This window comes from Lampris incognitus, chromosome 6 (assembly GCF_029633865.1).
Source record: "Lampris incognitus isolate fLamInc1 chromosome 6, fLamInc1.hap2, whole genome shotgun sequence".
Taxonomy (NCBI): domain Eukaryota; kingdom Metazoa; phylum Chordata; class Actinopteri; order Lampriformes; family Lampridae; genus Lampris; species Lampris incognitus.
In genome coordinates this window covers 60,970,848-60,985,864 of record NC_079216.1, presented here as the reverse complement: position 1 = coordinate 60,985,864, position 15,017 = coordinate 60,970,848, and the positions used below count along the sequence as shown (strand labels likewise).

Below are 15,017 nucleotides of genomic sequence, written 5' to 3'. Positions count from 1 at the left end.
TCGTGGATCACTGTCTTCCAGCTGAACGAAGGGCTCGGCCTCTCAGCGAAACCCTTAAAACCTCCACCGGCCTCACGTGGGACCTCCACATGTCGTCTTCCTGTCGGTAAATGACGTGTGCGTCTCGGTGTTTGATGTGACTTGTGGTACTTGACTTTATTTCTAATAAAGCACTTTTCAGTGGGCTTTGAGTGACATCGTGGCGACCCGGTATACGATGAAACAGCCGGTCAGGTACAGGAAAGCACCGAACGCCCGACTGAAAAACACATTTTAGAAAGAACGAGTGATTACTACGACATCTCGTGTTGTTTTATTTGTCTATTTATTTTATTTGATGGTGACAGTCGTGGAACGGTGTGAGGCTGGTGACACATAGGGGTCGTCCGGGTGGCGTGGTGGTCTATTCCGTTGCCTACCAACACGGGGATCGCCGGTTCGAATCCCCTTGTTACCTCTGGTTTGGTCGGGCGTCCCTACCGACACAACTGAAGCCGGATGTGAGTATGTGTCCTGGTCGCTGCACTAGCGCCTCCTCCTGTTAAGGGGGGGGACAGGGAGGGGGAACTGGGGTGAATAGTGCTACACCCCCCCCCCCCCGGCGAGACTTGTCACCGTCAGGTGAAAAGAAGCGGCTGGCGACCCCACATGTCTCGGAGGAGGCATGTGGTAGTCTGCAGCCCTCCCCGGATGGGTAGAGGGGGGTGGAGCAGCGACCGGGACGGCTCGGGAGAGGGCGCTGACCTGAAAAATCAACGACGCGGATGAGATTTTGAGCATGTAGTATTTCGGTGTTATCCCCCTCGCCACCGGTGATGGCTGGGGAGCGTGTCCGATAAAGATCAGGGGGGGGATTATGTCCGCGCATACACCATCAAATATTCTGCAATGACTTTTTAAGCAGAACAGAGAGCACGAGGAAGGCTGCCTCAGCATTTCCACGAGTGATTACGCCCCGCTCTTAACGACCTCAGTATATCTTAATTGGCAATGCTACGGTGGCTTATTAGCCTCGGTCAAGATAACTATGTGAGGCTTTACCAGCTAGTCCTGTTTATGGGCGAAGATGTCCGGTGCAATCACAGTGCGTCCCCCTTAAGCATCATAACTGCATTGTTTTTATATGACTGACTGTGGTACATTTGGACAAGCTCGACATGTAAATCACTTCAACAGACCGTGCGGTATTCAAGCTCTGTGCCTGCAGAGAGTTAAATACCACAGTTATAAATTAGGTAATGTGCAAAAAAATAAATGAAATTTTATCCTGTAGGTCCAATATCTGTAAGCAGTTGGTCCAACTTGAAAGAAATAGAAATTGTGAGCAGAATCTGTCCGACGACGGTGAAGCTGGGCCACATCGATACGTATTTGCTGCTCATGCTTAATTGCTAATATGCAGTTAAGTCCTCTTCCCCTTACCCCCGGCGCCCTTTATTAGGGCAGTATGAAATATTCACAGCAATAGGGCGCTGATAGTGCAGCCTCCTTTATTACTGCCCTCACACAGAGCATGTGCCGATTTAGATTGGTTGGTTCTGTTTGGATGTGATATCAGGAGCTCGGCATGGCTGAAAAGCAGCCATTACAACATTGCTTGTGGTTTCTGGTTGAGTGCAAGCCAGGGTACAGACAGGTCTACAGACCTATCTATCTATCTATCTACAGACAGGTAGACAGATAGAGTGAGAGAGAGAGAGAGATATTTTGTTCTCCTACAAGAGATTTGTTTTCCCTTTGTACAGAGCCTCACATATACGGTAAATACATGTACACACACTGCACACACCACAGGACATACACAGGACAGGGAGACAACAACACATTAACACGAGAGTTTAGAGGTTCAGTGAGTTTAGAACTTCAATGGCAGAGGGAACAAGGCTCCTTTTAAAGCGGCCCGTCTCCAGGTGAAGGGACCTCCTGAGACCAGATGGAAGCAATGTGAAGAATGGGATAAGGGGTGAATGGGATCCTGAGTGATGATTGGCGCTCTGCGTATCATGGCTTTGCTATTGAGGTCTGATAGGTTGGGGATGGGGAGGCATTTTGTGCCTCCCCATCCCCAACAAGTGACAGGTGATTTTGGAGGCTCCACGAGATGCGGATGAGTCGGTCCCTATCGTTAAGATGGCGAAGAAACGGGGAGCAGTAAAGTAGTGAGGGCTGTATTATGCTTTCGTACAGTAACGAGAGAAGATGAGGTTTGACGGAAAATGCCTCGAGTTCACGAATGACGGATAGTCTTTCCTGACAGTGTTTATGGATATAAAATGGCGTGTTGGTCGAAACAGTCTATTGCCCAGAGCAAGTCCAAGGTACCTGATGTAGTCCACAAGTTCAACGATCTCATTATGGATGGGTGTTGGTAATGAGCAGCTCTGTCGTCTTAGTGACATTCGGTTGTACTGATCTGTACACCATTTTGTGAAGTGGGAAATGGCGTGTTGATAGGCTGCCACAGAGTTGTTATCATTGAGGAGTGTGAGCACGGCGGTGTCATCTGAGTTTCTTATGTATGTAGGTGGGGGGGCTAATACAGTCATTGGTGTATAGGGTAAATAGAAAAGGGCTCAGCCCACGGCCTTGTGGAGCGCCGGCGTTGGTAATGATGGTGGAAGATATCACGGGGCCCACTCTGACTGTTTGTGGTCTGTTGCTGAGAAAGCTGTGTACTTGGTGGATGACGTGTAGAAAGGCATTGAGCTGCTGGCGTTTCCTGATCATCTGAAAAAGCTGGATGGTATTGAAGACGGAGCTGAAGTAAATGAGGAGGATTCTGGCGAAGTTGCCTGGTGTGGGAAGTGGCCCTGATCTGTGTTTCCTGGACAAACAATGGCCTTCATTCATCAATCGTTCATACGCACAAATTTATTCTTACACTCCAGTGGAGTTTTTTTGGCTCTCAGGATTGTCTGACAGGCAGGAGCAAAGCCTGATGGTATTGCAATTCCTTCCCCCTAACATCTATTGTCTACGTCTTGCAACGACCCATCACCCGGGCTTGCAAAGACACCAGCGTTAACCAACTGGCGTCTAAATTCAGGGGTTACCCAGGTTCCACTTGTGCCTCTGAGACAAATTTCAGGGCTAAAAAGTTCCATGGGTGTGTGAGAACAAATGAGGCCCAATGTCTTGAAATTTAGCTCAGATGATATTTTATATTTACATGTCATAGATTTATTAATCAAATCATAATATTTTCAATATATATTTTTTTTGTCTGTGAATGACATTACTGGTAATTTCACAACTACCCTGCCACCTGTAATAGAGATGGGGGTTTACATTATAGAATAATCGATATTCCATCGGAAGTAGGGAACACGGTTATTGGAGAATTTCTTTTAAATCTATTTGTTTTTCTTCGAAATCTCGGTGTGATAGGTGCACGAACTTACAAATACTGTGTCAGTCAGTTGTGATTGTAATGATTTCCTGTAAACAAGGATCTTGTCACTGTCAAGACCAGGTTAGCGCGCGAAGAAAAGGGCCATTTTGGGTTTCTCTTGATACAGGAGAAAATGCAAATTTCATCCAGATAAATGGGGCTGGACATTTTCTTTTTGGGGGAATTATTTCAAAATAGACTTCACCATGCTACATGCAACAACCAACCGCGTTTAGCCCTCAGTGGTAGAACAATATACTGATAGGAGAGAAAACGCTCAGGTCGGGGCTCGTCACTGCAGGGCGGTTAGTCATCAGCCTTTCAAGCAGGATGTTTTTAATGGTTGATATCTGTATCATGGCCCTAACAGGGCCAGCCCAAGTGTGGTTGCTTTTTTCTTTTTTTTTTTTAATGTCACCGTTGCCCCTTTTGCATTTTTCGCTCTAAGAGATAACAAGCATGCAAAACATTTGAGCGCAAATTTTGGCTTTTGCGCTTGTGCTACTGGCACTAAATCCACGGCTAGCGCAGAGGGGAGCAGCAGACTATAAAAAGACACCATAAGTAAATGACCTCTACATATCTGTGACCGCAGCTTCCCGGCATTGCAATTGCACGGAGGTGGCCAGAGGTCTTTAAGCAAATCAGGCCTGCTTTGAATGAAACGCGCCGCTGACAGGAAAATATTTTATTCAAAGCAGCGCTGAATACATTTCACCTGTGTTTTTCTTTGGAATCTGCCAACATATTTTCCATACACATCGGTCTTGCGCCGTGGCAGATTTACTTAGTGTAAGTCAGGATTAAAAGCGGCACGCTCCCGTTAGGTTGCTCTTGTGTTATATAAAATAAATAAATTCATCATCACTGTGAAAAGAAAACTTGCAACTGGTATGTTTAGGGTGAAATTGCGTGTAATCTCATTGATCGACGTTTGACCTACTTACATCTTTCCCTCTGGACACGCACCTGTCCTGCATAACCACTGCAGGACCGGTCTGCAGCTCGCTTGACATCTTTTTGTCAGTTATGGTGACAGAACCGATCGAGCCCTGCACGTACGTAAGGAGCTGCTCCTTCCTAACGGATGGGATCACACCTTAATACATCCACCCATCCATCCGTTACCCGAAAACCGCTTATCCTGCTCTCGGGGTCGCGGGGATGCCGGGACAGGCCCGCCAGGCCATCCCACAGGGCCCACACACGTTCACACCTAGGGACAATTTAGTACGGCCGATTCACCTGACCTACATGTGTCTGGACTGAAACCCACTCAGACAGGGGGGAGAACATGCAAACTCCACACGGAGGACGACCCGGGACGACCCCCAAGGTTGGACGACCCCGGCGCTCGAACCCAGGACCTTCTTGCTGCGAGGCGACCGCGCTAACCACTGCGCCACCCCACCTTTAATACAGCCCCTCGGGAAAATGACAAACAGAGCCACGAGAAAATACTCGCGGTACTTTCTTAAACCCGGGGATAGAATATGATATGTATTCTCACATTGACGCACAGCCATAAGCAGTACATTTACTGTGCAAGGGCGTCGTCCGACATGTGAAGCAAAATAAATAAATAAATAAATAAACACGACTAACTAGCGGCGGGGCCGTCTTCCAGTAGTCTACCTAAAGCTCAGCTAAATTCAGCATACAGATAGATGTTAATAACGTGGCTCACAGGTTTGTGCAAGAAAAATAATATCTGACTTTTGGAGTTTGTTGTTCATAGCAATGTTTAATAAATATTGATTCACGGTATTTGTACAGTGTCCAGCACATACCCGGAAGTTTTATCTTTTATCTTTATCTTTTTTTTTTAACATGCGTTAAAAAAACGGAAGTGCACAGAGCATTTGTTGTCAGCCTGAATAGATATCAACAAACATAATCTTATGTAAATTTCACAAAGGACACAATGCCGGTACAGTTAGAGAGTGGTGCTAGTGTCATCTTAGTGGTTTTCTCCAGTAGCCGGTATAACAACCTCAACTCCTCATTTCTTTTTGGGATCGGGGAAGAACCGTTTCCATTTGTCGTTCTAAAGGAGGCAAATAAATCGATCAATAACCACACGTGATGACAAATAAAACCTTGGGAAAGGCAATTGTGTTCATGATCATGGTGTTTTAGTTGCGTCACCAACCTTGATCCCACCGGATGGGACTGTGTATTTAGGCCTGGGGGCGGCCAGGGACTCGTACATGTTGTTGCGAGGTTCGGACTTGGGTGCTTCCCTCGTGAGTCCGTGCCCGGGGATCTGCTCGTACGTGTTGTCCAGAAGGAAGCGGGTCTGGCTGAATTGACTGGGGACCTCGGCGGATGTGTAAACGTTGTCTTGTTCTGGTGTGAGTGGCCGTCTCTCGTTGGCGGTCACCTGGTTCCCGGGTCTGCCGGCTAAGTAGTAAATAGGGCTGTTGCAAAGGTAGTCGAGACTGTGGCTGCCGGCCGGACTGCTGGACATCCCCCTCGGCACCAGGGGCAGGGCATAGTGGTTCGCGGGTTGTCTGGGGGATTTGGGGGACAGCCGAGGCGGGGTAAGCGAGGATGCACTTAGCCTGTGAGAATTCTGATTGTCCAAGCTGTTGTCCAGAAGAGGCAGGGACCGGCTCTTGCAGTCCAGTGAGCTTATCTGAGAGTAAATAATGCCTGATCTTGGGGCTGGACTATCCCAGCTGACGCTCTCCTCTCGGCAGGCCTGGCTGGGATTTGCGCACCTCTCGGCCCTCCCCGGGGGTACTCCGGGTAAATCTTCTTGACCGCTGTGTTGGGCTCTGGTTATCCCCCTACTTCTCAGCTTCTCCAGCTGAGCGTACAGCACTTTACCCGGGGGGTCGCTCGGCTCGTCCGGGGGGCCCTTCACGAGGGGCACGTTGCGTCTCGGTAAGGGCTGTACTTCCTGTTTGACGAAACAAACCGGGCTGTTGAACTGAGCCTTAAATATTCAAGAAGACAACCTGGATTAAGCCTTTGATTTGAGTCAAATGTGGTTAATTGTTGTGTACGCCTGGTGAGGGATTATGTAACCCTCCCGCCGGCGGTGTGCTGTCTGCAGGGTACTCACCGTGCTGCTGTTCTTTGGCGGCAGAGTGGGAGGTTTCTCTGAGCCGCTATGACTGTGCTGGGCCTGCACATTCTTTGCAGCTCTGACAGTGGCCGCGGGCTTTTCTTTGGGGCTGACCTGGATGATGTCATACAGCTCCGTAAACGTCTGCGTACACAAAAACAGCCGGTAAGACGGGCGTCCTCACCCAAAATACGCTCGCCGCGAGTGAGGTCATACGAGTGTCCTCTCACCTCGCCGCACGAAGATGTCAAGTACTCGCCGAACGGCTCGATGGGGTTGGCCTTGTAGTACTCGATCAGGCCGGAAATTGTGTCGTGTACCTCCGTGTCGCCGAGCACAATGAACTGTTTCGTTTTGCTTTGGTTTATCACGAAGTGCCGACACCGATCCCTGCCTCTGGAAGAGAACGATATTGTACGTTGGAACCGCGTCTCCCCGCCAAGCATGCATGTGTTACATCGCCTCGTCATGAGTAAAACACCACTCACTTGTAGGAGAGTATGTACCCGATGGCCTTATCGCTGAGGCGGATCATGAAGCAGCCCAGTTCCTTGTCCTGGAGGGTTTCTTCAGCATCCCTGTAAGTGGATAGCCATGAGCACAACAACTCCTACGTGCCAGAGCCCCATTTCAGAATAGCGTGCAAAAAGTAAACAAGGCAGAGTATTCAGAAAGCAAGGCCTGCTTCGTGTTATTCACGGATGACGTCGCCATAAAAAGGAAATCGACTTGCTAAAGGCCTCATCGCCGAGCTTCCCGTGTACGCTCTGGTGGAATGTTACCGGTCCTCTCTGCTACTCGCAGTACGTGACTACTCGGACATCTTGGATGTTGGAGGAGAAGCGGCGAAGTGAAAGCAGGTATGCCGTCGGGGGAATTGGGCGGGTGTCGGAGGTGCTGTGTTGAATTAAATCCACAACACCTCCGAATAGACCAAAGGGTGAATTCTCTAGAGCCACTTCCCGCGCACGCTTGCTCTCGAGACTGATCGTGCCCATTTACTCCTCTATTTTTACATTAACGTACGGCCGGGGTTAGGCTTACACTTGGCCCCCAACATCTTGTCGCCTCTGAATTCACAGCTGACGGTACCCGTTCTTAACGGCAACCTTTAAGCACTTTGAGATGGCGAACCCAAAGCAACGTTGGCATAATTTCAAATTACTATTACTTTTATGCATGGGGTAAAATTTTTGCAACTGGTTATTTGTAGTCCCCCCCCCCCCAAAAAAAAAAAAAACACAAGACAAATACCTTTCTATAGCTTTAATCTGACAGAAATAGCCCCGCAGAATTATCACACACAAAAAAAATCTACTTAATTGCCTCAAAATGGATATCTAGAAAGCCTTACCTCCTGCTGATGAAGCCCTGGAACCAGGAGGGGAAGGTGCCGTTTTGGAGAATAACCGGCGTCTGTGTCTCGGTGAACCACTTCAGTGTCAGCTCTTTGAGTCCTCCCTCGCTCCCCTCAGCAAGCGAGTCTACCGGCGGCTCCATCCTTACCCGGTCCTGAGCGAATCCAGAATGACAGAGGTCGGCACAAGCAGATCAACACACCCAGCCCTCTGACAGACAGGTCACTTTTTACCTATGACCCACAGTCTGATTTGCCTATTTTCCAACACACGTCAGCCAGATAAGGAAGCCTGCTCAATGTGCCCATTGTCCCGGTGTATTGCTGAGGTTGCAGGAAAACTCAACCACACCGGTTTGGATTATTTTCCTTTTCTTCGCTTTAATTTAACAGTCTCTTAGTCTGAAATTATGGATTCTCTCTCGAAAGTCGTTTACTTTTTTCTTTTTTTTTTACGATATACTGTTTCAATCAGCGTTACGATCGTCTGATCCGAGCTGTTTTTGAGGCCATTGCTGAAATCAGACAGTGCTCTGAAATTCATTGTTTGGTGTGAAGGTCGTGCTTGGCGATATGGAAAATATTATCATTATACAATATGATGATAACATGCAATATTATCGCAATAATCACAAAGAATTTGAAACGGCATTGATATACGCGTCACAATATCCGCTTACATGCACCAAAAATACCGTGATTCAGTTGAACTGAATTGTTTCTTAATGTAAAGAATTATATCAAACCAAAGCTAGTTTTCAAATAATAATCCCTAAAATGTTCAAGAACTCGTTTTGTGAGAAACTTTAAGTAATCAGCTCTTGTTATCATGTATTTAGACACCAGAATTGTGTATCACAATAGGACAATATCCAAATGTCACCTCAATACAATACCATTAAAACACTATAGATGATATCGTATATTGTATAGCGTATTAAATAATTGCCCAGCTCTGGGGGAAGGTAAGAGCCAACACGGTGTGAGCCATAGTTATACCCATTAAAGCAAAATGCCAACCATCTCCAGCTTTAAGCACATTTGTACCTTGTGGTGAAACATCACATGGGTCCTGAAGCAGCGGGCCTTGGGATGCTCCCGGTCCATTGGCCTTGACCCCAAAACGTTGCAGGTCTTACGCGGTTTATCTTTCACTCTTCTAAAGAGCCAGGTCCAATTCCTCTTTATCTCTGCAGGAAGCGAGCAAGAAAACATCTGTTATCAGAAATAGCTGCGACCTCAGGCGAAGCTGGCCAGTCATTTCTCACAGCTCGGGTTAAGCGCTTACCTGCCCTTGAGCCTGACACCGCGTGATTTGAATCCAGACTCATTTCGGCAACCATTAAGATGATTTCTCTTATCTCCTAAACCGTCCTCGGCCTCTGAGAAAGGGTGTTCTGAGGGAGGGCAACTGTTCACAAGAGATATAGACAGATGACATTTAGAATCGCACGCCGTTTTTCCGCCAGGCTTGGAAAGTGATGGTTCTTGTGTAACGGCAAAGTACAGTTCACGCGGCTCATTTGCATACCAAAGGCAGAAAGCAGGACTTTCATAGAGCACGGGGTTTCCTGAGGGGGGGGAATGGAAAGAAAGCTGCATAGGAAGTGTGGTTTTCGGGGCGCGAGCTCATTGGCTCACAACAGAAGAAGGTTTACAAACAGACCATCAGATTAATGTAGTTACGGAGGGCGAAATCCGGTCTGCGCTCTTGCGTCTGCTCGTTCGGAGCTTGTCTCGTCGTAGTTTCAGAGAGATTCGCCAACCGTCAGGGCTCGGCCCAGTGTACGGGGCATGGAAGTGTTGGGAGGATCCCTTGGTTGGGGGCACGAGTGGTGCAGTTGTAAATAAACACTTGTTGAGTCAGATATTTTTCAGCTTCATGACGGCTGTGAGAAACTTGTTCCTTCCATGACAGACACTCGCCATAAATCAGCTCCATCGTTGCCTGCGCCTAATGGTAAGCGGCAGGAGCCTCGTCGGCCGGCTCTGTGGGAGGAAGAGGAGCCCGCTGGAGTCTATGTCTCACTGCGCAGCGTTGGCCTGGACTCGACTGGTTCCCCAATGGCAAAACCCGTTCGATGTTTTGATGTTAAGATGCCTCTTCTTGCTGCGTTTCCACCCTACACCCAACCCAAAATGGAGGCCTTTTGGCTGCAAAGTTGTTGTTGTTGTTGTTTTAGTGTGCAGTTTCCATGGTAGGCCTCAATCTATTATAGTCAAGAACAACTCATTGCCTAATTGGGCGAGTTTTACAGTCCATACATGCCTAACTATTGCTTTGATGATAATAATAGTAACAACAATAATGATATACTAATATGAATAATTAATAATAACAATTAATACTAAATCAAACATATACAGCACTTTTCTAACACTCAGAGTCGCTTTACAATAAACAGGGTGAAACAAGGCAACGGATAAACATAACACAGACACGCAGGGGCGGATAGGAAGGGGGGCAGACATACAGGGGCGGATGGGAAGGGGGGCAGACATACAGGGGCGGATGGGAAGGGGGGCAGACATACGGGGGCGGATGGGAAGGGGGGCAGACATACAGAGGTGGATGGGAAGGGGGGCAGACATACAGGGGCGGATGGGAAGGGGGGCAGACATACAGGGGCGGATGGGAAGGGGGGCAGACATACAGGGGCAGATGGGAAGGGGGGCAGACATACAGGGGCGGATGGGAAGGGGGGCAGACATACAGGGGCGGATGGGAAGGGGGGCAGACATACAGGGGTGGATGGGAAGGGGGGCAGACATACAGGGGTGGATGGGAAGGGGGGGCGACGAGAGGGAGAAGCGGCAGCCGCACATGACGCTAGCAGTACTCTCCCACTTAAACGGATATAAAAGGGCAAGAGAAACAAAAAAACAGCAGCACTGTGGACGCTGATTTTCTGTAGGGGTTTACTCCCGTAGCCTATTCCTCCCCCGAGGTATCCGCTAGGCAGTGGCACTATTTAAGCCATAGCTGGGGGGGGGGGGCTGGTCCGTGGGCATCAGAGAATAGTCACACACCGGTGGGCCTGCGTACCACGTGTCTAGGGGCCAGACCTCCTCCGAGTCTTGTAGTTCAGCCAGGGTCCAAGGTGTACCCAGTTACCGCGCGTCGCCACGAGGAGGCGCTACGTAGGGCTCGCTGTCGGAGAGGCTACGCACCGGCAGGGAGAGACTTGGCGTGCTCGGCTCCCCTGTCCGCATCTCCGCTAGCCAGCGGCGAAGGCTGAGAGTGAGACACGACAGGCCCGCAACACTACACCAACACACTAGACGCTCCACAACAACCCCGCTTCTTACACAAGAATGACACACACACGCAACATGACCTCCCCATCCCGTGACCTTTTCGCATTATCGTTACAGTGAATCAGCGGAGGCCTGCCTGTTGCGCCTTTGTGACTCAACTGTGTTTTTCTGAGGGTTTGAAAGGTGTCGGGTTACCGGCCGATCATTGATTCTACAGTCACAAGGAACGGCCCTCAATGGCCGCATGTAAAGCATCTCTGGTTATTAGCAGTGTTTGTTGGCATGTGTTTTCTCCACCCGTGCACTGTTGTGAGATAAAGGCTTACAATAAAGAACCTGGATCAGAGCAAACACATAATGGGTGCTCTTGCAAAATGTCATCATCGTTCTCTCAGGATATGGCTGTGCATGTGTGTGTGTGTGTGTGTGTGTGTGTGTGTGTGTGTGTGTGTGTGTGTGTGTGTGTGTGTGTGTGTGTGTGTGTGTGTGTACACTCAGGTCAGATTCTAAAACCTGCAAGCGGGCTTGGCGATTATGCTTGCCGTTCTCAAGCAATAGTTAGCTTTTGTCCATTCGGCTTCACGGTGAAATAAAGAAATATTATAAATATTATGAAACCTTTTTTTTTCCTTCATGTTAGTATTTCATGTTTGCTTATTGGCCATGTGGGTTTGCACATACGTGGAATTTGACCCCAGTTTCGTGACTCTCTCGGTGTACTTAACATAGAATAACAACACTGCAACACAACAATCTTCAGATATGTACACAAGGATTGCCTTATAAAGGTGAAATAAGAGGTGATAACGTGCAGTGGTGCAGAGACTATATCAGAGATGCTGAGATAGATGTCAGCAGGTTACTTCCATGCATGTCTGAGGTAGATGGACATGACAGAGCCTACCAGTATATGTACAATGTCCAGTACAGTACAGTACAGTATATACAAAATGGTTGGATTTATTTGACAGTGTTACGCGTTCATTTGAACGACGGCAGGCGGAAAGAAACTGTTTTTATATCAGGTTGTTTTGGGGTACAGTGCTCTGTAGCGCCTACCAGAGGGGAGGAGTTGGAACAGGTTGGGACCAGGGTGTGATGGGTCTGCAGTGATCTTGCCTGCCCGTTTCCTGACTCTGCAGGAGTATAAGTCCTGAATGGAGGGCAGGTTGGCACCAATGATTTTCTCTGCAGACCTCACTGTCCGTTGTAGTCTGTCCCTGTCCTGTTTGGTGGCCGATCCAAACCAGACAGTGATGGATGTGCAGAGGACAGACTGGATTATTGCAGTGTAGAACTTAATCAGCAGTTCCTGAGGCAGGTTGAATTTTTTGGACTGGTGGAGAAAGTACCTCCTCTGCTGGGCCTTTTTGATGCTTGTGTCTATGTTGGATGCCCACCTTAGATGTCCTGGGAGATTGTGGAACCCAGAAATCTGTAGGTTTCCACCATAGACACCATGCTGTTGAGTATGGTGGGTGGGGGGGTGTTGGGGGCTCCTCCTGAAGTCCACTGTCATCTCCAAAGTTTTGAGTGTGTTCAGCTCCAGGTTGTTATGGCCACACCAGAGGGCCAGCCGATCAACCTGCCGTCTATATGCAGACTCGTCACCATCCCGGAAAAGGCCAATGATGGTTGTGTCATCGGCACACTGCAGGAGTTTAACAGACAAGGTCACCTGAGGTGCAGTCATTTGTGTAGAAGGAGAAGAGTACAGATGAGTGCACACATCCCTGGGGGGCATCAGTGCCGATTGTCCGGGTGCTGGATGTGGATTTCCCCAGCCTCACCAGCTGCCTCCTGTCTGTCAGGAAGTTTTTAATCCACTGGCAGATGGGGGCTGGTGCAGTGAGCTGGGTGAGTTTGGAGTGGACAATGGTGTTGAACGCTGAGCTGAAGTCCACAAACAGGACCCTTGCGTAGGTCCCTGGGGAGTCAAAGTGTTGGAAGATGTATTGCAATCCCATGTTGACCGCATCATCCACTGACTTGTTTGCTCGGTAGGCAAACTGCAGGGGGTCGAGCAGAGGACCTGTGATTTCCTTCAGGTGGGCCAACACCAGTCTCTCAAAGGATTTCATGGCCACAGATGTTAGGGCAATGGGCCTGTAGTCATTTAATCCTGATACAGGGCTTCTTGGGGACTGGGCTGATAGTGGAGCTCTTGAAGCAGGAGGGGACTTCACACAGCTCCAGTTGAAGATCAGCGTGAAAATGGGCGCCAGCTGGTCAGCGCAGACTTTAAGACAAGACAGGAGGGTGACACGCCATCCGGGCCCGGTGCCTTCCTGGTCCTCTGTCTCTGGAAGAGCTGGCGCACATCCTCAACACAGATCCTGAGTGTAGGTGGAGCTCAGGTGGGGAGGGGAGAGTGGCTGGCAGGGAGTGCGGTTAGTTGTGTATTGTGGCTGGAGAGGGTGAGGGGTGTGAAATGTTGCTTTTCAAACCTGCAGTAAAACCCATTTAGATCGTCAGCCAGTTGATGGTTCCCTGCAGTGGGGGGGGGGGGGTCTCCTGTAGGTGGTAATGTCTTTCAAACCACTCCAGACTAATGATGGGTCTTTGGCAGAAAACCAATTTTTCAACTTTTCAGAGTAGCACCTTTTTTGCCACTCTGATCGCCTTCGTAGGTGTATTTCTGGCTTTGTTATACCGGGTCCTATCTCCACCCCTGTGTGGGCTTCCTCTTTGGCCTGACAAAGCTTCCTGAGTTCTGCTGTGAACCAGGGCTTATTGTTGTTCAAGGTACAGAAGGTTTTGGTGGCCACACACATGTACTAACAAAAGCTGATGTAAGACGTCACAGTGTCAGTAAGTTCGTCCAGGTCTGTAGATGCAGCCTCAAAAACACTCCAGTCGGTGCATTCGAGGCAGGTCCGGAGCTCCAGTTTTGACTCATTGGTCCATTGATTTTTTTTCATACATCTGTTCCTCTGACATTGGCAAAAAGACCAAATTGGCTCAAATTATATTGTAATTTGCAACGAGACAGTCTTATTCCAGGGGGTGTATGGTAGATTCCTATGGGGGTGGGGGCTGGGGGGCTTACGGTAGATTTCTCTCTTACAAATGGAAAAGGCTTGATCTAGGGGCTGCCCACCTTCAATAAAAGACCCTGCCGCCCCTGTTGCCACCCAACCGACTAAATTAAAAAAGAAAAAGTTGCTGATTTTGTGTTAATGGTTAGGTCGCACGACAATATGCGCTTCACGATACCCATAGTAGTCTTAGATGAGGATTCCAGCAATTCCAACAAGACCCCTTGCAGTTATTGGCCCTGAGCTCATTTCCAGACATATCATTACTCCACCACAGCGCTCTCTGCAAATACTTCAAGCATCGTTCTGTAATGAGAAAGACTGCGAAGATGTCTTGATCACAGCCTTTTCAATTCCTCATACCACCTAAGATTGGTTTCCCATTCTATTATATCCGAATAGTCATTTGCATTAATTTAACAAAGTATGTCCCCTAATCTTCCTGATTACCCAACCATCTAAGCAGCAACTGCACTGCAAAGAATATACAACACATTTTAAATCAGGAGATACATGAGCTATGTGTACTTATAGCATTACTTACCTAGGGGGAGCTCTAGGCTCCAGGTGGTTTACCTGTCCAGTTAGTCTATATAATGAAGAAGAAGAAGTTTGTTGAAGCTGCGAAAGACAAGTAAAGCTATAGAAACGCTACTTCTGGAGTCCTGAGTCCTCATTAAATTGTTTCTATTGCAGCGAATTCGGGGGACAACACAACCACAGTAAGTGACGCGGCCGGGACGCGAACCCGTGTCGCCCGCACCGCAGGAGACATCGCTAACCGCTCGACTAAAGGGTCAGACCCGCCAGCCAGCGGCCAGCGTGTCTTCTTATCCATGCACGTTACACTATGTACACTATGCTGTAATATACATGTACGAGAACGAGCGTTTAGCAGAT

The 15,017-nt window shown here is 48.5% G+C and overlaps 1 protein-coding gene across 2 annotated transcripts; it reads right to left on the bottom strand.

The window, feature by feature from the left end:
• Positions 1-5,127: 5,127 nt before the first annotated feature.
• LOC130113711 (SH2 domain-containing protein 7-like) lies at positions 5,128-9,319 on the bottom strand. 2 transcript variants are annotated; one of them, XM_056281310.1, is made up of 8 exons: positions 9,110-9,319; positions 8,869-9,011; positions 7,819-7,976; positions 6,953-7,042; positions 6,695-6,860; positions 6,462-6,608; positions 5,544-6,332; positions 5,128-5,438 (listed from the first exon to the last, which is right to left on the bottom strand). In XM_056281310.1, exons 1-8 carry the CDS (start codon positions 9,162-9,164, stop codon positions 5,394-5,396), a joined length of 1,593 nt encoding a protein of 530 aa, XP_056137285.1. In that variant the 5' UTR covers positions 9,165-9,319; the 3' UTR covers positions 5,128-5,393. The 2 variants fall into 2 exon arrangements, with proteins under 2 accessions (XP_056137285.1, XP_056137286.1); XM_056281311.1 differs by having other exon boundaries at positions 5,544-6,296.
• Between the last annotated feature and the right edge of the window lie 5,698 nt (positions 9,320-15,017).

Coding starts and splice junctions, on each gene's coding strand:
- LOC130113711 (XM_056281310.1), bottom strand. CDS start 9,164: ATGGTTGCCGAAATGAGTCTGGATTCAAATCACGCGGTGTCAGGCTCA. Junction 7,977..8,868: donor ATGTGATGTTTCACCACAAG/GTACAAATGTGC, acceptor GGATTCGCTCAG/GACCGGGTAAGGATGGAGCC. Junction 5,439..5,543: donor TCCCATCCGGTGGGATCAAG/GTTGGTGACGCA, acceptor TGCCTCCTTTAG/AACGACAAATGGAAACGGTT.